This window comes from Plectrocnemia conspersa, unplaced genomic scaffold (assembly GCF_051122295.1).
Source record: "Plectrocnemia conspersa isolate PC_06_02 unplaced genomic scaffold, ASM5112229v1 ptg000001l, whole genome shotgun sequence".
In the NCBI taxonomy this organism is placed as follows: Eukaryota; Metazoa; Arthropoda; class Insecta; order Trichoptera; family Polycentropodidae; genus Plectrocnemia; species Plectrocnemia conspersa.
The window spans coordinates 31,516,715-31,541,399 of NW_028277165.1; the positions used below are offsets into that span (position 1 = coordinate 31,516,715).

At 30.0% G+C, this 24,685-nt stretch overlaps 2 protein-coding genes across 2 annotated transcripts in view; both read left to right on the plus strand.

Annotated features, from left to right (window-relative positions):
• The window catches only part of LOC148239629 (uncharacterized), a 49,582-nt gene that overhangs the window by 3,841 nt on the left and 21,056 nt on the right, over positions 1-24,685 (plus strand). The gene's annotated exons all lie outside the window — the stretch shown is intronic.
• vvl (ventral veins lacking) lies at positions 19,238-21,305 on the plus strand. The gene has a single exon (XM_088196083.1). The coding sequence runs from the start codon at positions 19,505-19,507 to the stop codon at positions 20,708-20,710; it is 1,206 nt and encodes a 401-aa protein (XP_088052209.1). The 5' UTR covers positions 19,238-19,504; the 3' UTR covers positions 20,711-21,305.

Below are 24,685 nucleotides of genomic sequence, written 5' to 3' on the forward strand. Positions count from 1 at the left end.
CTGAGCGTTTTATAATAATATTATAAATTTAATTTAATACTGCAAAATCCAATTTTGTTCAATTGGAGAGCACAAAAAACAATTGTCATTTCTCAGAAGTGAAAAATCCACATCAAATGCAATAAAATTATGCCGTCACCATGATAGTGGATGTGCTTGGTAATCTAGGTTTTTATAATAATATTACAAAATTAATGAGGAACCTATTACCGAATTATGACCAATAGAAAAATGCAAAAAAACATTATCTCTTCTAAGAAGTCCATAATCCACGTCAAAAGCAATAAAATAGGGTACGCTTGGTAATCTAGTGTTTTTACTAGGATTTTTATAATAATATTACAAATTAAATGAAGAACATATTGCTGAATTTTGATCAATAGAAAAGTGCAAAAAAAATTATTTCTTCTCAGAAATAAAAAATCTACGCCAAAAGCAATAAAATCGCGCCGTCGCCAAAATAGTGAGTACACTCGGTAATCTAGCATTCTTAATAGGATTTTTATAATAATATTGCAAATTAAATGAGGAACATATAAATTAAATTTTGATCAATAGAAGAATGCAAAAAACAATTATCTCTTCTCAGAAGTCAAAAATCTCCGTCAAAAGCGATAAATTTGTGCCGTCGCTGTGATAGTGGGAGCGCTCGGTTATCTAGCGCTCATACTACGACTCTTTATAATAATATTACAAATTTAATGTAGAACATCTAAACCGAATTTTGTCCAATAGGAGAGCGCTAAAAACAATTATCACTTCTCAGAAGTCAAAAATACACGTCAAAAGCAATAAAATCGTGCCGTCGCCGTCGCAGTGGGAACGCTCGTTACCGAGCGTTCCCACTGCGACGTCGCCGACACAATTTTATTCCTTTTGACGTGAATTTTTGCCTTCTGAGAAGTGATAATTGTTTTTTGCGCTCTCCTATTGACCAAAAATCGGTTTGAATATACTTTGATCAGCCCTATTATATCAGAAATGCATAGTAAAATCGGTTAGGATGAACTATTCAAGTGCAGACAAACTATGGAGCAATATGCGAGATGCGAAATCTGTCTAATAATCCCTGAGTTAAGCTCGTATTTTAGATTTAATCTAATGAAAGTTCTAAAACTATAATTGGATTTAGAAATTTTATTAGGTTAGTTTCGGGTTTGAACAGAAAATGGACGTTTCGCAACCGTCAAAATGAGTTTCATAGATATTTTATATTAAATTATATTTTCATTAATAGAAATATATGTATATTGACTTAAATTAAAATATAATAATATATCATTATTTATTTACATATGCCATGTAAGTGGCATGTAAATATATATTTATATTACTAGAATGGAAAACTTGAAATCAAATAAATTTAATAGCCATATAAATTATATTTTCACTGGTAAAAATGTATATCTACATGCGATATTTATTTACTGAAATGACATAATTTCCATAAATTATTTTTAAATCGTTTATTTATATTATTATATGTAAAAATGATATATTGTACTACAGTGAACTTATATTTTTACTAGTTTGAATATAATTTCACTAATTCAGCCAGCTAAAATGTATCAAATATATTTTTGACAATTTCACTGTTTATACCAGTGCAACTGTATTTGTTCACAAATCTGATCTAGTACACGCATTTCTACAATATATGATCAGAGATTCACAGAATTGTGACGTCACATTGTTTGAAAAAATACGATAGTATTTTAAATAATTTGAGCTAAACCCAAACTTAAGATAAATTAACAAATCTAAACTATAGTTAGTCTTAGAACTTTCATTAGGCCAAGAGGATTTTATTCGTTCGTTTAGGTTAGGTTTGAATTTAAAAAGATAATATAAATATATATTTAACGGTGAAAATGATTTCACTGATACAATAGTAAAAATATGATTTAACTGTTAATACATATTCACTTTAACAAATACACAAAACGGGAAATTACGTCAATGTTGTATAAAAAATACTGAAAAAACACATATGATTTTGTAGCGATTTTAATATAGATTAAATTTAAATTTAATTTACCTTTTATTAAAAATGTATTAATATGTCCATATTAATCAATATAAATATATTAAAAGATGTAAAATATATATATGTATATTATATAAAAAACATTTAAAATCAATTTCTTTATATTTATTATTTATTCTTTTATCGTCGTTTTTTTTAGATTTTCTGCTGTGTAATTTTATTTACGAATTTCACTAGTAGATAATTATATTTTCACTGATTATTGTAATGCTTACTGATTTCAATCTAACAAATAGGCACTGCTTGTGGAATAAACCAAAGAAGAATGTTATACACGTTCAATAATTTGCGTGTACAATCGCCGTTATCAGTTATGGCGATTTGTACATCTGTTTTGTTTGTTTTCAGGATATTTCCTGGCGGCTCTCGGACAGAATTATTTTTCAGAGGTAGCCAACTCGATGAATAATTTACGAGGTGTCGGTAAGTAAATCTATCTACGATCTGTTTACCGAATACAAATTTGTCTCAGTTAACATACATTAACTTTATCGAACATCGCTTCGATCGGCGCCCTCTTGCAACACACGAATATCTTTGCATAAAAAATTGTCACACCAATACTCGCGTGTGGCTCATTTCAATAAAACGAGAATAGATTCTTAACGCAGATGCATTGGGGATTTAGTTTACAGGGCTAGATCGAAGATAAGATACACTAAATCGTCTATTGAGATTCAATATATTTTTAAATTTCATATTATTTTATTATTCATATTATGTTATTTTCTCGGGCTTCTTAGAGTCGTCACAGTTGATTCGGCGTAACTTTGCTTGGTGCGGGTTTGGCTGAAATGTGTAAAACTCTTGATTGAAATATTGAGACGAAAGTGTTAGCTATAAGATTGATAATTGAGGAATAGAAATTAAACTGACTCTATATAATATAATATAACTAAACACCCAGGCTTAAGTAAAATATATTTGACACTTGATCAGTTCTTGATCCTCCTCCAATCAGACTCTTTGTTTTTATCTAACGTGTAACAACACCATTAAATCGTATTTTTTCTTGTTAAAGTACGGTCCAACTGGTAGTGCAAATTACTTTTAAACTATTGATAGATATCGTTAATAGATGTAAAGGCATAGATTAGTAAATCGGATAAATATAGATCAATTAGTTTTATGAGCATTTTAACAAGTCTTATATATCTGATAATCGCAATAAATTATTTTATAATCACTAGATTGTGAATATTTATTATCAGCATCTTAAAGAAGTGCTTTTCCAAGTACATTCGTCGACACAACTTGAGAAAATCATATTCCAGCATACCTTATAAGAATTTTGTGTTGAATAAAAATTAATTAGACCTTTTATATATACTTTTGTATATATAATATTAAAAGTAAATAGGTTGCATTATTATACAATGCTCACATTGCCCTCGAGATCCTGGGACAAAAGTTGGCCGAAGGGGAAGGGGGGAGGGGTGAGAATTAAATGAAGTATTAAGTTCAAAAACAATTATCACTACTCAGAACGATTTTATTGCTTTTGACGTGGATTTTTGACTTCTGAGAAATGATGATTATTTTTTGCGATCTCCTATTGCTCTAAATTTGGTTTAGATGCTTTGTATTACATTTGTAATATTATTATAAAACGATAGGTTTTGAGCATTTCTACTGAGATGGCACGATTTTATTGCTTTTGACGTGAATTTTGACCTTCTGAGAAGTCATGATTATTTTTTGCGCTCTCCTATTAGTCAAAATTTGGTTTAGATGGTCTACATTAAATTTGTAATATTATTATGAAACGCTCGGTGCCGAGCATTCTCATTGCGAAAGCACGATTTTATTGCTTTTGACGAGAATTTTTGCCTTCTGAGAAGTGATGATTATTTTTTGCGCTCTCCTATTAGTCAAAATTTGGTTTAGATTGTCAACATTAAATTTGTAATATTATTATAAAACGTTCGGTACCGAGCATTCTCATTGCGAAGGCACGATTTTACTGCTTTTGACGTGGATTTTTGCCTTCTGAGAAGTGATGATTGTTTTTTGCGCTCTCCTATTAGTCAAAATTTGGTTTATATGGTCTACATTAAATTTGTAATATTATTATAAAACGCTCGGTGCCGAGCATTCTCATTGCGAAGGCACGATTTTATTGCTTTTGACGTGGATTTTTGCCTTCTAAAAAGTGATGATTGTTTTTTGCGCTCTCCTATTAGTCAAAATTTGGTTTATATGGTCTACATTAAATTTGTAATATTATTATAAAACGCTCGGTGCCGAGCATTCTCATTGCGAAGGCACGATTTTATTGCTTTTGACGTGGATTTTTGCCTTCTGAGAAGTGATGATTGTTTTTTGCGTTCTCCTATTAGCCAAAATTTGGTTTAGATGGTCTAAATTAAATTTGCAATATTATTATGAAACGCATTCTCATTGCGACGGCACGATTTTATTGCTTTTGACGTGGATTTTTGCCTTCTAAGATGGAATAAATTTTTTTGTACTGTCTTATTTGACCATATTCGGTTTTTATATGCTTCATTTGTCTTAGGGAATATTTAGATTATAAAAAGTATTAGTATGAACGCTAAAAAATCGAGCTTTTAAACTGCGACGGCACAATTTTATTGCTTTTGACGTGGATTCAAAACAGGGACGTCATTTGGAGGGAACATAGGCATTTGAATTTGCTAAAAAATGCATATTATTTAATGAAATACTATGATTCTTAATAAAATCGCTAGAATAAAAAAAGTAACCGCTGACTGGCCGTCTCGGGAAAAAGCTGAAATGCCGTCCCTGCGTGTTGCATAAAGAAGTTTAAAAAGTATAATTATCATATAAATTAATGTAATATAAAAAATTAAAATATAGTTAAAATGTTGACCCTTTTAGAAATGTAATCACGAATGAAACATAAATACAATTCTAGTTGTCTTTGATAAAGGGAATTTTAATACTATGTTTTAATACTCAATTATAATGATATATTGAACCAAAATCTAAGCAATAAGTCACACTAGACAAATAAAAATCGTTTTGTTAAATTAATTCGTTTTTTATTATTACTTATGCTCGCCTCAGATCATCAGTTATGTGGACAAAGAGTCTGGCCGATGGTCTTATCTGACTTGCGTGATTTGTTAACAGCCACCGGGTGAGCTGTTGCATATGTATCCAGAGTGTGGATGTGAGATGTCCGATTTGAATTTTGATGTATTCAAAACGATACTTCATTATTATCGAGTTACGACAGCAGCATCGCCCGAAAAACACTATTCGTAAACCGACCGAATACATGAATACGGGATACGTTATATTTGACGTCGCGACGCTCGGTGATGAATTGGCGCCGGACACAAATCGGACATCCAACTAGTCCTCTGCAAATGGTGAAAAAATGATCATATCCTGCTGAATAGTCTTGGCTTTAATTAATAGCGTCGGAGAACGGCGCTAAGGTCAGATATGTGGGTTAACGCTTAACAATACGTTTCTATAATACAGCGCATGTGAGCCAAGTTCAAGTAAAAAATCGCACAAACTAAGTAAAGTAAATTGCGTGAAATAATGTAAATGTCTATTGAACACGGAATCATTTTGTAGCACAATAACAATTTTATAAATTACACCTCATAATGATATAACAAGATGCTTTTTTTATTAGTTTTTATTAGATATATTATTTCTTTGCTTGAAAACCTAAAGCTAATTAAACCGGTATCAACGTACGCTTGCTAGGTGTGGAGTAACACTGGATTTCTTAAAACCAAGCTATTTAAAATAAAGCAATTAAAATAGCTGTATAATAAATATATATAATTTTGATATTTTATGATTTTTTTTATATTATTTATGTAATATATATTTATTATATATATATTTTATGTATATAATTGTAATATTTTATGATTTTTTTTGTTTACTTCTTTAATTATATATTTGTGTATTGAAATAATACGTTAGCTTGTTTTTGACCATCGTTTAATTTAAATAAATAAATAAATATGAAACGCATTTTTATGCTAACAAAAAAAATTATAGTAGATTTATAATAACAGCAATAAAAGAATAATGCCATAATTACACTGAAAAATATCGAAAGCTGAAACAATAATTTTTACAATTCACAACCTTTGCCTTTATCTCCTAAAAGCTAATAAGAAAACTGGCAAATACTTAGAAATAGACTCCATTCATTAAGCGCAGAACTCAGGTACAAGAAGCTTGTTGCCATTAAGGCTCTAAAACCAAAAAGTTGCTTAGCAATAGTATTTACCATATAAACAAATAGGACCAGTAATAACATATGCTTGCTAGGTGTGGAGTAACACTGAAACTTCCGTTTTTAAAGCAATTAAAATAATATACGATACGCCTTATTATACTAATTAATAAATAATAGTAGATTTATAATATCATAAATATAATAATATTGCGGTAATCACACTGAAAAATATAGAAAACAGAAGCATTGATTTTAACAAAACGCGGATAACATTTGGCTCTATTTCTTAAAATATTTTAACATTTAAAAGCATATTAGACTAGTAATAACACACGATTGATACGTGTAGATGTAGAGTAATAACTGAAATTTTTTTCTAAGCAGTCATTTAAAATAAAAAACCTAAAAAATTATAGTAGATTTTTAATACTAAGAATTAAAGAATATTGCCATAATCATACCGCTTTAATTTTTACAACACGTAAACTCTCCTTGCATTATCTTTAATAACTGTATTATATTAAGGGGTATACATATAGACTCCAAGCCTTAATTCATCAAACGCGGAACTCGGGTTCATAGGGCTTGCTGTTAATGCGGCTCTAAAACCAATATTCAATAATGAAAAATATTTTGTTCTATAAACAGTTAATTAGACTTGTAATAACGTACGCTTGCTAGGTGTGGAGTAACACTAGTTTTTCATTGCATTCAAAATAAAGCTATTAAAATAATATTTTTATATCTTTCTTAAGCAAATTCATAGTAGGTTTATAATACCAATAATATTGCACCCAGAGATCTCCAGAATTGGTAACTAAGACAAGAGCAAACTTTAATTTAAATATAAACATACAGCTTGCTTTATTTTTTGTTATACCTGTTAAATAAAAAGTTGAGAATAGTCTTAAACTTTTTAATTATTTAGGTTTATGTAATCTTTCGCTTTTATTGCTATTAATTTTATTTCATCTCTTTAATTTCTTGGCAACTAGAAACTGTTTTTTTGTTGCCAAGAAATTAAGAATTTATTAATAAAAAAATATAATGCATGTATTTTTATTTTGTAAAAACATTTATATATAAAAAATATATATGAATTATTTTGCATTTATTAAGTGGATTTTTTGAAACATTATCAAATTTAATATGCTGTAATAAAATAATCAATTGTTAATGGCGCTGTATAAAAAAAGTTTGATAGTCTTACTGAGTTTTTCATACATCGTATTTTAATTTTTTTATATCAAAATTTATATAAAATAAATATTATTGTTTTTATGTGTGTATTTATGTGTGTTTTATGGTACATATTAGTTGTTTATATTTATTTTTATGAATGAATGTAATTAGTATTGTAAAATTTTAACTTATCTTTACACTTATTTGCTATAAAGATTTTATCACTTAATTTATATGTAAATTATTTTAAAACTGTCATTAAATTTATTATATTTTATTTGATTTTTATAAGACTGGTGTTCGATTCTATTTTTTTTTCAATTAAATCGTCATTAAGAATGAAAACTGATTTTTATAAACATATTTTAATTTAACGCATAAATTGACATATATGTAAGATATTTAAATCTTTGTAGAAAAACAATTCTAGTAAAGTAAAGTTTACAACTAAGATAATGTTTTATAAAAGTCTAATTATTATATTTAATTTCCCGAAAATTCATTAAAACAGTATGTAGTTTTGAGGTTTGATCCATTTAGTTTAAGGCAATGTCTTTATACTTGCTTATTAAAATTTAACAACGCACATAAATAAAATTGTTTATATATATATTTATTTTAAAAACAGAACATTAACTTTTTATCTTCACACTTCCATCGTTCGTGTGTGTCACTTTAATCTGAAACGAGCCGCAGTTTTAACGCACTTATCACAGCATTCCATTACAAAGTTTAAATCGAATTCTTCATTCTGCGAGCCAGCTGACGATGATCCGAGGTACAAGGCTGGTACCTACCTACGCGATAAATAATAAAATAAAAATAAAAAATCAATCGCCTTAAGACACGGTCCGAGAAGGTTCGACAAGAGAGAGGTAGCGATTAAAGAGGAGGAAGATGCGCCGCGAGAGTGGTCCACTCGAAGAAATGGATATGATGTTACTCCGAGAGAGGAGGTAGATTATAGTCTGCCACCTTCCGAATTGAACGAACCGTTCCAGGTTATCGAGACGTAATTTTCGACTCCGTGGTCCAGCGCCAGAGGCTGGAGATTCATTAAAATTTCGAGATGTCTATAAAAAATTGGTTGACTGATTTAAAAAAAAAGTAATATATTATATTTTTGGTTATTATATCTAAGTGTATAATTTAATTAAACTTACTAGATCTAGTGTATACATTTATATAATCAAAAGCTAAAGAAACATTGTATGTGAAGCTGTCGGCATTTTTTAGTAGAAAAACATATTTTTTATTTCAAAGGCAATTTAATAAAGAACTTTTGAAGTTGTTTATGGACATGTATAGTGAGATTTTAATGCCAAAGACCCATTTTGTACCATAAAAAATGTTACAAAAATATAAATATTTTCACCTCTGTATAATTTTCCATTGTATCAAATCGCCCGATGGAAAAATATTTGTTTAAATATAGGAGCAGTTCTTCAGGATGTGTTAAATAATGATACAATAGTTATTAGAGTAAAGTATAAGTATCTACATTTATATATGTACACATTGTATTTTATTAATATATGATATTCTTTATGAGCAGAAGTAGCTTTTTATTAGAAATATTTAAAAATTTAGCTCAATTTGAATTATTCACAACGGTATTCATCAGCGAGATTAGGAAAATCTATGAAATCTTAAGCTAGCTTAAGCTAATCAGAATTATAATTTTATAATATTTACAAATAGCAATATCTTAGGGTTTTCAAGTATTATTCACTGACTATACCACTAGTCTTATTACGATATTTTAATTTTCTTATCAACGATATATTATGCTTCTTTTTATTATTCATTTTGGTGTTGTGTATTGGTGGTATATGTGAGTTATTTTTATTGTATTTACCAAAAAAATCTAATGGTTATTATAAAATGAAATACCTGAAAAAGTAACGCCACCGATTGTCAAAAAGCATTTTATCATGTAAGAACTTTATAACCAATTGATAATATAATTGTAACATGTTCTTATTTTTTTTTTATTATTGTATGAATTTTGTAAGAAAATGTGTTTTATAGTTTCGATTTACATTTAGTTCAAAATATTTTATGGTAAATTTTATAGTATCGTTGAGAAATTATTACAAAGTACAAACATAATGTTCTTTTCTTATACGAAAAATCTATTTTTTTTTTTTATTAGTTGAACGTATTTAATTTAATCTAACCTAACTAACAACTATAAATTTAACCTTAATTTTTTAATTCAAGTTACTTAAAAGCAATCTAACCTAACTGTATTTACTCTACATAAAATTAGTTTAACACTACTTAATCGTTGGTACAATAACATTAGGTGATCTTTTTATCATATACTAATTGTGACCAAATGTTTAGTTAAGCAACTGCCATTTAAATACTTATTATTTTTTAAGAACTATTACATGTCCTGTAAAAAAAATACAATTTATTTATTATACATAAATTAATTTGAACTAACAAAAAATAGCATAGCCAAAATTTTATTTATTAAAAAAATAGTCTAATTTAATTTTATTAAATTATATTTTTCTATTTTACTTAATGTGATTGCCTCATATTAATAGAATACTTAAAAATATTTTTTATAAAATTACTATTATTTGTCCAGTTACAAAATATATGTAGTTATTTTATATTATATTAAAATTTAACCTAACCTAATAAAAGGTTATTAAAAAATTAGTCTAACCTAACCTTATTACATTTTATTTTTCTCATTTATTAAATATTTAGGTTTTAGATTGAGATTATTTAGATACCTTATAAAAATAAAAAGGTGGTATATAAATAAAAGTACTATTATTTATCGTGTTAAAAAAAATGTAGCATAATTATTTATTAATCTAATTCTATGTAATATGAAATTAACAAAATAATACTTAATTTAAAAAAAATATGGTTCAACCTAACTTTATTAATCTATTTATTGTTATTAAATATTTAGGTTTAAAATAGTTGCCTCATTATTATTATTATTAAAAGACATAAAATAATTATTTTTATTTATTCTATTGAAAAATTTAAATTTATTTATAGTAGATAATTTAATTAAAAATTAATCTAAATCTATCTTTTATATAATTTACTTGAACAAACTAAAGTTATTAAATTTGATCTAATGTTTATGTATTTTTTTTTATAAAAAGTCTATGAAGATTATCTTATATTTTAAATTTATTAATAATGCATAACATAGTTTAGACTAATCTAACCTAAGCTTAGGTTAAACAAATTAATATAAAAAAAGAATATTGCATCATATTTTTATTATTTAAAATATTATATAGTTGCCTAATCAAACTAAAGTTTATTACAAAAATAGTTTTAATATCAATTTAATAAATTATATTTTTTCATAGCTACTAGATTGCCTCACAGTTATTAATATAATACATAAAAATGATTTTAGTGGAGTACTAGTCTTCGTCCTGTTAAAAAAATATTATTTATTCATAATTCTTTTCTAAGCTAAGCATACTAAACAAATTTATATAAAAAATAGTCTAACCTAAGTGTAATGTATCATATTTTTCTTATTTACTGAATGTGATCGAATGCTTCGATATTAAATATTTGTCTTATTTATTTACTATAAAATTAACCTAAAACTAAAAACAAGTTACAATAAAAGCAAACTAACCTAACTGTATATATTATAAAATTTATTTAATGCTGAATGTGATCGAATGTTTAGGTATAGGAGGATTTTCGTAGAAATACTAGTATTGGACGTTGAAAATAAAAGTTTTGTATATATATTGTCCAATGAAAAAATAAAATATATTAATCTAATATTCAAATATTGTTGTATTGTATAAAAAGAGTGAGTATGTTTTTGTATACGTAGATCTAATAATAAAATAAAATTATTTTTTTATTTTTAAATATTTATGTAGACAACTATGTACAAAATAAAATTGTTGAAGCTATAAAAAAATAATTAGGAAATATTTTTTTCGCTTTTTAATTAATGTGTTCTACACGGATCTGTGTGTTTCTTATATTCATATTAAACAGATAAAATATTTGTGTCATTAAGATTTTTTTATATTTTATAAAATAATAATAATATTTTAAAACATACTTAAATATTTAACATATCGATGGCTTGCTAACTACATATTTGAAAACTTTACAGAAAAAATAAAAACTTGTTTAACCAATATTTTTCTTAAGAATTATTTTACATAAGTACTAATATTGCATATTAGTCATATAGAAAATTTTTACATTTTAATATATGTTTGTAACTATAATATATGATAAGCGAAAGTTTTATATTTTAAATTATTAAAAGATTATTCACAACTACCTATTACGTAAGCATTCTTAGATAAATCCGTGCGGGTTTAGGAGTGTCTTTTTTTATTTTTAGACGCTTACCTTATCTCGATTTGCATCTTAATTACAATCGATTCGATGGATTATAACAATTTTTAATATACAATACAAATTCGATAGTAGAGTGATGATGTCGAATGTTATTTTGGGCAGGAAAAGGGGCGTAGTCCCCAAAACGCCGGTAGCAAAAGCACACTTAGATTCATGCGTTCTTAAAATTTTTTTATTATTATTTTGACAAAGCGCAGGTAAAATTTATGGATCGTATATTTAAGAAGCGATCGAACCAAAGTATAAAATCGATATTTGGACCCGTATGTACCTATATGTGTATGAAATTCCAACCCGCAACGGTCATTAGCGGGAATCGAACCAAATTGATTCGATAGATTGAAAAAAATGGTTAAGATTCCAGTTTAATATTAGAAAACATAAACTTATATGTTCAGTAAATACAAAATTAATAATAATAGGTATTTAAATTTATTGTGGTAATGATAATATAATCCATATTAATAACAATATACCAAGTATTTGTTAATCTAATGTCAATACTTAACCAAAATGTGGATTGCAGTCAGTTTATTTTTAAATATGGAAAATTATTTGTATACAATAAAATCACTTTTTGTTTGAACAAATTTTTGCATAATAATATTTGGCGTTTAAAAATGATTAAATATGTAATCTATGGGAAAGAATAACAGTTTCTATATATATATATATATAAATTTGTTTTGATTTAAGCGTTCCAATGATTGATTATTTGGGTCTCAATTCGTCCCCAAATATGCTGCTTGGTATAAATTTATTATAGGATTTATAAGCTATATAACGTTATTGTTTGATAGTGAATCACTAGCTTTGTAGTGACAGGTGTTGGTCTACAAAATTTAATTTAATTAAATTAGTTTCCTGAATAGATTTGTCCAAAAATTTGAGTCATGGACATTAGCGATTTTGCTATCGTATTCGTACCCCTTGTATGCGGTGTTCTAAGATTATGGCTATTTTTGTACACACACACACATTATATACTCGTATAGCGTGGATAAAAATTGGAGGTCGTTATAGCCGATGCGATGGCATTGAGGCTGTAATTGGTACGTAATATCCCGAGCGTTGCAAGTATATTAATAGAGTTACATAAGCGCCGTGCGTTGGAATTTCATGATTTGTCCGGACCAATCGTTAGACACGACAATTATAATTAAAAATTTATATGAAAAATATGTGAGGGATGGCAACACACGGCCGCCTTTATCGGCTGCGCGATGAGAAATTGGATAGGCGTAAGGCGAACGCACATGGGCGGCGCGTGAAATCACTATATCGCGTATTACACATTTTTTGCGAGCATAAATCAATAGAGTGCAGGTTTTGCTTGGATATATAGCTAGCAATTGATCAGTGAAGTAGCAATATTTTAAAATTTATTTCAAGATTTTTTATCTAAGATGGGGATATTTTATATTCAATTTCGTAATGCAAGAGATAATACATTTTATCATTAGTTACTAAATTGGTTCTAAAAAGTCATGCTTCATCAGAATTAGTGGATTTAAAATTTTCACTACGAATATTCTGGATTCACTAATCACAACTGCAGACAAATTTGCACTGAATAAAAACGATATAAATCGATACAAGCGAGCGTGACTCGGGTTAGCGGAAATTTTAACGCATTCGACGCGCGAGACACGCGTAACAAGCGTTCCAACTGCAACGGCGCTGACACAATTTTATTGCTTTTGACGCGGATTTGTGACTTCTGAGAAGTGATAATTGTTTTTTGCGCTCTTTTATTGGTCAAAATTTGGTTTAGATATGTTTCAATCGATTCTAATTTATTGTAAATCGTAATATTATTACAAAAAAAATCCCTACATGAATCGAGTGTTCCCACTGCGATGGCGACAGCATAATTTTATTGCTTTTGACGTGGATTTTTTACTTCTGAGAACATATAATTGTTTTTTGCGCTCTTATTGGGCAAAATTCGATTTAGATGTTTGTAATATTATTTTTAAGCGTTCCCACTGCGACAATGCCGGCACGATTTTATTGCTTTTGACGTGAATTTTTGACTTCTGAAAAGGAATAATTGATTTTTGTGCTTTCCTATTGGTCAAAATTTGGTTTAGATATACTTCATTCGATTCTTATTGTAATTCGTAATATTCCTATAGACAGTATTATTAAAAACGCTTGATAACTGAGAGTTTTACTGTGACGGCATGATTTTATTGCTTTTGACGTAGATTCTAAACAGCCTATGACTTTTATTAAATATGAAGAAAAAACAAAATTAAACGGAGAACTTTTGGCCCCCTATTACTATTTCATTAAGCACAAATATATTTTAACTGATAAAAAACCGTATCTTAGATGATGTTTCTCATGATTTATTCCTGAAAGATAAGAAAGCATAAAATTGTTAGACACGAATCTTTTTGCAATATGCCAGGGATTGCAACTGTTGTGAGTCACGCATGACAATTAATTTTGGGTCGTCAAGCAGAATAGAGAGACGGCGCACTGCTTTTATTCTTGGCCTGATGTTCACATAGCTCACGTCCTTGGCCGGTCGCCCTCATTAAAGAGGGACAGAGGCTCTAGAATTAAATATTTAATACTTCATTAGCGACTGATTTTTAAATATTGTGTTATTCATTTATTTTTTCAATTAAACTAATAGATTATTTTTTGAATAATTTATAAATAAATTATGTGATGAACAATGATTTGTGTGTTTTTTTGTTTTAATTAAGAACATTAATATTAATTATATATCATATCTTAATTGCAATTAGTTGTTAAAAGTATTTATTTTATAGTTATAAAAATGATAATGTTTAGTAAGTTTTGTGTTGAATTATGCATTAATAATTTATTCAAAATCAATTTTAGTATACATAAAGTATTTACGATATTTTAGCACTTTTACTGCATAAATTTTCTAGCTTTCGCCGCGAAATGGTTTGAGACTTGGGTAAAATTTTACACTTGTTCGTGAATCGGCTGATTATCATAAAAAAGGGGATGAATTGAATAGGCGCTACTAAAAAAAATGCGATACTTGTCGAATAAAATATTAATAAAAATAGTTTTGAAAACGTCGACAACAAATAGATGGAGTTTTATTGTCATTTTACGCAATTTATCTATGTAAATATACACATATTTACCATGTAAATGTTTCGGTATTATCTATTCAAATACGGTAGAAGCTCTTTAAATAGAAATAAAAATATGTAAAAAATAATTATATATACTAAAACGTGTTATTTGTAAGAATTATGCGAAATTAAATAATACACGTTATTAGATTATTTATTTAAAAATAAATTACAATGATTTGTCAAAATGGAATTAATGAAAGTATCAGTGTATTTTGTGGTCATTTTTTTTATAGATCGCGAGCTGCCCCTGCGCATCGCTCGGCGATTTAATATCGTACGTAGGTAGTAGTTTAATATTCTTAAATCATAGGCCTGTGTAAGACAGAAGCCGAGTTTAATTTACAATAACACGTTCAGAAGAGTCTCGAGACCAGCGAAGCCGAGTGAGTCTCGGACCGTCACGACGGACAAAAAAATATTCGCAAATAAGAATAAAAGATTTAGATAATCGAACCGGATTAAAAGTTTACAGGGCGCAGGGGTTGTTTTGCGAGGGGCGCGTCAGCTGATTACCGACGAGACTCCGAAACTTTTCCAAATATCTTTCGTCGATCGATCCGAAATAGACAAATACGATTTACGTAAAAAATACCATTTTTATTTTATTTATTATATTACTTATTTATTTTATTAAGATTTATTGCATTAAATTATTTAGTGTATATAACTAGAAAAATTCAATTTACATAAAAAACTTACCATTTAACTAAGCACACTTTTCAATTATAGACTCTTTTGCCATTGCATATGTATATCAGCGCTGATTTATTCTTATGGGTGCTTAATAAAATTACCATTTGGATTGCAGCTAAATATGTATGTAGAAATGGCAAGACGGCTCGATATTTTGTAAAACAGACTCTGACTTCTTTTACTGAATTACTTCACATAACATAATTGAAATAGGCGATGATAAACGTTTTTACTATCTTCGTCATTATTCAGTAGTTTAATACTGAAATCACTTACAAGGACTGTTATGAATTAGGAACTTACGCTTATAAATACACACATACACAAAAAACATGACTGAATAAAAAAAATAGGATTTACTCAATTTTAAATTAGAACATAATAAATTTGTATATAAAATGCGCAATATATAAAAAAAAACATGAAAAAAACTGCGCTTTTTTGATTTTGATTTTATGGATATTTAATAAAATTACGTTTTAAATAAATTTTAAAAATATAATTATATTTAGAACTATTATTAGGTCAGGTTTTGGTTTGAACAGCAAATTTAGCGGACATTTTAAAGCAGCGTATAATTCTAATAGCGCCTATCAATTAAATTATATTTTCGCTATTATTGGTGAAAATGTATTAGGATTTCACTAGTGAAAATATAACTTCACTGAAAAAAAAACACTGTAACATCGCATGTAAATAAATAATGAGCACCTGCCAGATTAATTAAATCTATCGGTGAAAATGTATTTCGAAAAGATTTCACTGAAATGACATATTTTGTAAATTTTGAAACGACTCCCTGAACTGAAATGTATCACATTTACAATTCACTCAATTTTATATAACATAATAAATAAAAATAATAATAAAAAAAAAAAATTTTAGCTTTAGTTATTTAATTATGGACTTTTTTACTGTTGATTTATTAAAAAGGTTATTTAAATAGCAGATGGTACAATAATAATTAACTCGAAGAACATATTTTTAAGACCGACTACAACTACATATAGCCTTTGGCGATGATAAACTTTTTTACTTGACTTTCATAAAATACTGAAGACTGTTTATGACTGAAATATGAATTTATTTACTACAAAATTGCACTTGGGAAATTCAATCAAACACATACATTACATACACGGAATTGATGAAAACTATATTATTAATTTTTAACTATTACGTATTATAATTTACAAGCGATAGATGTCACTCTGTTGAGCGTATTTTTATAAATAAAAATTCGAGTCGGCCTCTGGCTTATCAGTCTAGAGCTTACAGACTATGCTATTCCGGCCTTAATATAGGTTAACCATGATATGAGTTTTAATCGTTTAATTAACACTAAAAATGCATTGATTTATTATTGATTGTGTTTGTTAAAACTAGCATTTGGAGCTACTGTATAAGCTACGAGCTACATTTAACCTGATTAACTATATATTATTTTGTGCAAAAAACCGATACATTTTCTTCTCTATTTTTTTAAGTAAATAATTAATAATTAAAAAAAAAAAATTTAATTTTAAAAACTCGTTTTTTTTAATGAAAATCGTCGGAGTAAGGACTCATATCTGAATTAATGAAATATCGTCACCGCGTAAAATATCAGCTGGAGTACTCCAGGAAACGGCCGTTTCTATTCATACTGTACGCAAATACATACAAACCAATTCCCGCGGTCATAAACAAATTTCAATTAGATTAAAAATACTTTAAAAAATGGAAAATTAAAATCAACGAAAACATTATTTTTACAACCCGCTTTACCCCCATTTCATATAAGTAAGGATGGCACTAGCATAGTATGGAGAAAGAGGGTTAAATACATAGGCATTCGCCTGGACTTAAAGCTAACTTTGATCAAAAGGGCTAACCTTTATCGCTGCTCTTTGAGCAATATTTAATAGTAGTAGTGCGCTTACACCAATGATAAAAATATTTTTTATAAACATATACTTGTATAAATATATATATGTAGAAACACAGTTTGATAAATTACAAGTAATTCAAAATAAATCATTGAAAATAATATATAACACTCTATTTTATACGAAGCGACAATATTAAAATATGGTTATTATCGCACGGATAAATATTATAAAAACATATGTACTAACCCACTAATATGTAGCATCGGTAACTACAATAAAAAGGACTAATTCAATTTGACCTAGTAGTTTTAATTCAGTGTTTCAACAACTTAAAATTGTAATAAATATATTTATGTTTTTTCCTTTCTTTATCTGCAAAAAGTTTTGTATTATCGGTAAAGTTTAAATAAATTTAAAAAAATATTTGTATTTTATCTATTTGTAAACCTGAAAATGGTTATGAACCAGTGCCTTGTGTTTTATTACATATCATATGCGATTGTGAATCTTATATATAAAATAAGTAATATATATATAAAAAACGAAAGAGGTTAGATAGAGGCATTTATACATATTACAATAATTATATAACGAGATAATATGTATTTCATGCGTTTTTAATAACATTATTTAGACTAAATACGATAGTATTGGTAGCTACGACAAAAAGCACATCTTTTTTCAAATAATAATAGCCTCAGTTAGCTAATTAAATTTACCTAGTATTTTAATTATGTTTAGCAATACCAACTTAAAATTATAAAAATGATATTTTTTATTTTTATTTCTCTTTTTATTTGCAATAGTTTTGTAAGATCGTTACACTTTGACTAAATTAAAAAAAATATATTGTGTTTTAATTATTTGTAAGCCACAATATATTTACATATTAAAAAAATAGGTTAGATTTATATAGAGGGATATCAATTTAAAATTGCAATAATTATATCTTTTATTGCTATTTTTTTTCTCTCTCTTTATTTGCAAAAGGTTTTGTATCAACGTTAAACTATATTAGTATAATATAGTAACTTTAAAAATAGCCATGAACCAGTACCTTGTATTTCATTACATATATGCAAATGTAAATTAAAAAATAAATATTATAAAAAAAACGAAATAGGTAGGCATTTATACATATTACAATAATTATATATCAAGATAATATATCTTTAATTAGAGTATTAACATTATTTAGAGTATTGGTAGCTACGATAAAAAGTACATCTTACTTTAGAATATTCAAACTCAAACAATAACAGCAGCAATTCGCTAATTAATTTGACCTAGTATTTTAAATGATGTATTTATAGGTTTATCTGTAAAAGGTTTTGTATTATTTTTCAAATTAAACGTATTTTAGTTATTTGTAAACATTTATCATATTAGTAAATTTTATATGAGAAAAAATATAAAGATATTTTTACACAATTGGATTCGATCGAAGGCGGCGGCGGATTCCGGAAGCTCGCTAATTGCGCTTCGCGTCTTTTTTTAATTATCGCAGCGTATCGGAACGGGAGTCCGCGGAGTTCGGCGCTCGGCGGTTTTCCCGGGCCTCTCGATTTTCCGCCGGCGCTGGAGGATCGACGCCCCCGCGCGAGGGGGGTCCAATCGCGCGCCGGTTCGGCTACGTCACGGGCTCGAGCGGCCTATCGCGGCGCGGCGTCTCCCACTCCTCGAGCTAGGGCGGGCGCCGTCGCGGCGCGGCGCTCGCTGCCCCGCCAGTGCGGACCTTGCGCGCGAGCGGAGCGCACGCGACTCGCGATCTCGTCGTACGGAATGATACGTTCGCGCTCTGCCTCGGTGGTGACTGAGATGTGATCGGATCGCCCTATGGTGCGTCATGGTGAGCCTCGAGCGGGCGCTAGTGTGACCTCGTGCGTTATTTCACGGCTCTACCATAGATTTCTCTCAGCGCGACGGAAGGCTCGCCAAAGCCTTCGAGGCGTACAAGACGCCCTCGCCGGCGGAGGCGCGCTACGGCGGCGCCGCTGCCATGGCCGCCACGACCTACATGAGCGCGGCGGCGCCGAGCGAGCTGGAGCTCGGGATGCTGTCGGGCGGCTACCACCCGGCGGCCGGCAGCCCGCGGTCGGCCGCCGACGCCGCCGACATGAAGTACGCGGGCGGAGTATCCGTGTCGGGGGTGTCGGGACTGTCCGTGTCGGGCCACGGCGGTCATCTGCTGCACGGCGGGCACCACGGGCACGGACAGGCCTCCCCGACGCACGGTCATGCGGGACACGCGCTCGGCCACTGGGCCGCGCTACCTCCGGCCGACCCCTGGGCCGTGCACCACCATCATCACTCGCACGCGCATTCGCACGGCCACGGGGACGTGAAACCGCCGACGGAGGCGCGACACCATCACCAGCCTCAGAGCGTAGGGCCTCACGCGTGGCACGCGCCCGTCGTCTCCCACTACGGCGGAGGATCTCCGCTGCAGTATCACGTGAACGGCATGCTGCACCCGCAGCACGCGCATCCCTCGCCTCTTCACCCGTCGCTGCGGGAGCTGCAGCCCTCGCCGGCGCTGCACCACCACCTCCCGCCCGAGAGGGACCTCTCGGGCGAGGAGGACACGCCGACGTCGGACGATCTGGAGGCGTTCGCCAAGCAGTTCAAGCAGCGGCGCATCAAGCTGGGCTTCACGCAGGCGGACGTGGGCCTGGCGCTGGGAACCCTCTACGGAAACGTCTTTTCTCAGACGACGATATGCCGCTTCGAAGCGCTGCAGCTCTCGTTCAAGAACATGTGCAAGTTGAAACCGCTGCTGCAGAAATGGCTCGAGGAGGCGGATTCGACCACCGGATCGCCGACGAGCATCGACAAAATCGCGGCGCAGGGCCGCAAGCGCAAGAAGCGCACCAGCATCGAAGTGTCGGTGAAGGGCGCGCTCGAGCAGCACTTCCACAAGCAGCCGAAGCCCTCGGCGCAGGAGATCACCTCGCTGGCGGACAGCCTGCAGCTGGAGAAGGAGGTGGTGCGCGTGTGGTTCTGCAACCGGCGCCAGAAGGAGAAGCGGATGACGCCGCCCAACACGCTCGGCGGCGACATGATGGAGGGCATGGGCGCGCCGATGCACTACGGACACCACGAGATGCACGGGAGCCCTCTGGGACCCCATTCGCACTCGCACTCGCACTCGCCGCCCATGCTCTCCCCTCAGGCGATGGCGGGCCACCAGCTCGCCGCTCACTAACAGTTGGCCTGCTGGGCCCCGATCGACAGACACTTCTTGTGCCAGGACGATAACGCTCCGCGCCTCTAGTCGGGGTCCAGGCGCCGCGACGGCGCGCTCTGTATATAAGACTCTGTGTGCGTACCAAAAATATATATAAATCTATATTCTATACGTATACAAATGCGCCGGTTCTTCTCTTCCGTTCGTGTGACTTGTGACTGTCTGCACTCAACTGTCAAACTGTCGGCGCTCGAAGGGTAATCGTTTATACGCGTTTCTTGTTTTTCGTTCGTGATCTGATTTCGGTACTTAATTATAGTTAGTTAAATGAAAAATGTGATATTGCATACGAACGTAGCTTAAAAACGAACCGCGACGGGCGTGTCAATTTTTGCGGTGCCCTCCCCCGCGCAGACTGACGGTCGTCCCTCGACGGCGGAGGTCCTCCTTCCCGCGAAACTTAGTCACGGATTTTGTCGAGCTCCTCTCGGGGAGAGGAGCCCTCCGCCCGAAGGCGAATCTGGCATTTTTTTGTGTGATTGTCGAAAAGTATATATTTAAATTAAATATAAACATAAACGAATAACGAGCGTTAACGAATAGCAAAGCAAAATGTTACCAACGATCGAGAAAATGTCACGTTTTATGTAATAGATTTCAATTTGTATATAAACGTAAAAAGAGGACGTTTCAGTTATGTTATTATTATTATTATTATTATTATTATTATATTAACAAAGTGAGAAATGTGTGTAAATATTATATTATAAAGAGACGGTCCTCCGAATGCGGCGGGGCCGATCCGTTAAGGGTAGACTTAGGACTGAATATTGATTTTTGTTTTTTCATTTTCATTTTATTTTATTTTTGTACTATAATTTCTTTAACGGCATTATTTTTTGATTGGTGCGTTGTATATGTGTTATTATATAATATATATATTATATATATCATACTGCTATACATATAATTAAATAAAAATACGAATTACAATAATTATAAATTGAGAGAAAATAAAATTACACACTTTTATTAAACATGAACGTTTTTTATTTTGTCGGAGATTTTTATCACAAGAAGAAGAACTGCTACGCGCGACATATAAAAACACATATCGTTGCAACTTTTAGTGTTAATTTTAGTTCAACTTTTGCCTATAATGTGCAGGAGAATCGATCGGCAACCGTATAACCGACCGAAAAAAAACCACCAACAACAACATAAAGAAATCAGGTGTGCAGCGTAACGAAATTTGCATTTCAAAACAGTGAAAAGCGGTCGGTCATTATTATAATATTTAAGTTATGCGCGATTCACTCTTCGCGGCCATTTTTTTCACCCGTGGGCGTGTTTTTTTTTCACTTCACTCGACGGCCGAAATTGAATCGAACTTGACCTTGGATCGAATTAACATCAATTAGCATAAATATAAATTGAACTTCTTCCTGTCTGCGCTAACCTCAGTTGACGTTCCGGGATTTGTTTGTCCGTTTTTTTATCGGGCTCTTTTGGAATAAATTTAAATTTAAAACGATTATGTAAAAACCCTTATGTGAAATGTCAAAATAATACTATTAATATATTTTATATAAGTTTTGTTTACATTGTGCAAAATACACATATTTAAATGTATATGTTAAATCAGAATTATCTCTTTTAAATGAAAATAATAAGGTGCTGTATCTAATAAACTTAATAATAATTAAACAAAATCAATATTTTATAGCAAATATGTTATGTAATAATATAGTTTTAATAATCATATAATAATAACACACAAAAATATTCTAGTGTAGCTTTTGATTCAGTTACTAATATAAAAATACATATTTTAGTGAAACTATACATGTGATTAAAATAATTTGTAATGTATCTTTTATTGCAATAGTAGTTTTAGTATAGATTTTCTTTCTATTGAATTGAATTAAATTCATATTTTACAGTGCAATATGTATGTTTTAATTCAGTTAAATGTTCTAATATAAATATTTGTTTAATAATAATATAAAACATATTTTAGTACAACTATATATGTGATTTATATTGTATGTTTTAATTCAGCTTAGTGTTATAATATATATTTGCTTTTAATTAAACTTTAATAATATTGAAACTAAATCAAAATTAAAAGTGATTTAAATAATTCAGTTTAATGTAGTTAATAATAAATGTTTTTCATTATTTCAGTATTTAAAACAATATTTACTAGCAAAATTATTATTTTAGCTAAAACATATAAGTGATAAAAATAAAGTAGCTTTTCATACTTTTAAATTGCGTGCAATATCATTATTGAAAATATACGTAATATTAATATTTATATAGCAAAATAATGTTTTTTTTACGTATTTTATTTAAGATCGATATTACGATTTAAGTATTGCAAAATATAATATTATGTATGTTTTATTAATTGATGTAGGATTAAAAGACTGATTTTATACTAAACATTACAAATCAGTTTTTTTAAATAACGCTTATTAAAAATTTAATTTCACATAAATATGATCGTTGATGTAGAAATTAAGAGACTGATTTTTTAGAAAACTTTAAAATACGCTTTATTATCGAATTCTAAATTTCGGTTATAAATCATCATTTTATGTATTTATATAATCAATATAGTTACTATAAATATTAAGATTTCAATTAAAAAAGTATGTGCATTTATAGATTAAAAAATAAAAATAGTTAAATTTGATGTATTAAATTTTGACATTAATATTTAAATGATGCCAGATTTTAAAATGCAGATTTATATTGAAGACTGATTTTTATTAAGAACATAATATTTAAAGTATTGTTCCTTGATAGAACAATAATAAATATTTACATTGTTTATTAGTCAAATATATGTTTTTTCGTATATTATAACTGAGCAGTGAACATAAATATTAAGTTTTAGTTTAGTTTATGTAAAATTTAAAAGCATTGTATATGATATTGATGATAACATAATTCCCCGAATTATATAAATAGTGTGATTTGATTTGTAGCTCGTGCTTAAATATTTATTTTATACCTTCAGAGATTTGTCTTTCTAATATTTTAGGTAAAACTTGATTTATCAGTATCCTTATGATTCTTGTAATCTTATCTTAACTTAAAATATATATTGTTTTAAATATGAATGTTTATTATTAGATAAGAAATACATAAGAATACATAAATTATAATTAAATACAACCATTTCTATTATAGTTTACAAAGGTAAATTAATAACAATAAATAATACTAATAGTAATTTAAAGCATAAGATAAATTAAGGAAAAATACAAAAACATTTTACAAAGTAAAAATAAAATAATAATAAAATATTTTTATTAGTTATTTAATTTATCAAGCCATTAATAACTATTTATTTCACTAAGGATCAGGATATATAAAAAAAAAAATTTGTGTTTTTAAGGCAAAATGTGTTTTTATGCATTTATACTTGTCGAAGTTACAGATTCTGCAGATTATTATTTTTATAGTATTTTTCAGTATGATTATTGCAATGTTCGTTAATTATTTGTATGAGAAATCTACTATGAAGGTAAACTATAATTTTTTTTAATCTTTTATGTAATCATAAAAATAACTGTAAAATTCATATTTTTGCCAATAATATTTTTCACAAATCTGTACTAAAATACGTAAAAAATGTTAAGTCAATAATACAGTTCCATAAAAAAATCACAATAGATAAAAATAGTGGGAAATTTATAATATAAATTGCACAATAATATATTAATAAATTTTATAGCATATCAGTATCATATAAATAAACTATACATCGCTAAGAGATAAAATTACGGGTAGTTAATTTATGTTATATGTTTTAAAGACGTATCAAATGTTAATAAAATCAGATGCAACTCTTTCACTGGCGTATACAGGGAAGGATTTTTTTTTTGTAATATTTTTTTTTGAATCGCTTTCTAAACACACTGTACATCATATAATGTCAAAACATAATCTCGCGTACGCGCGTATAGAACGTGAATCCAG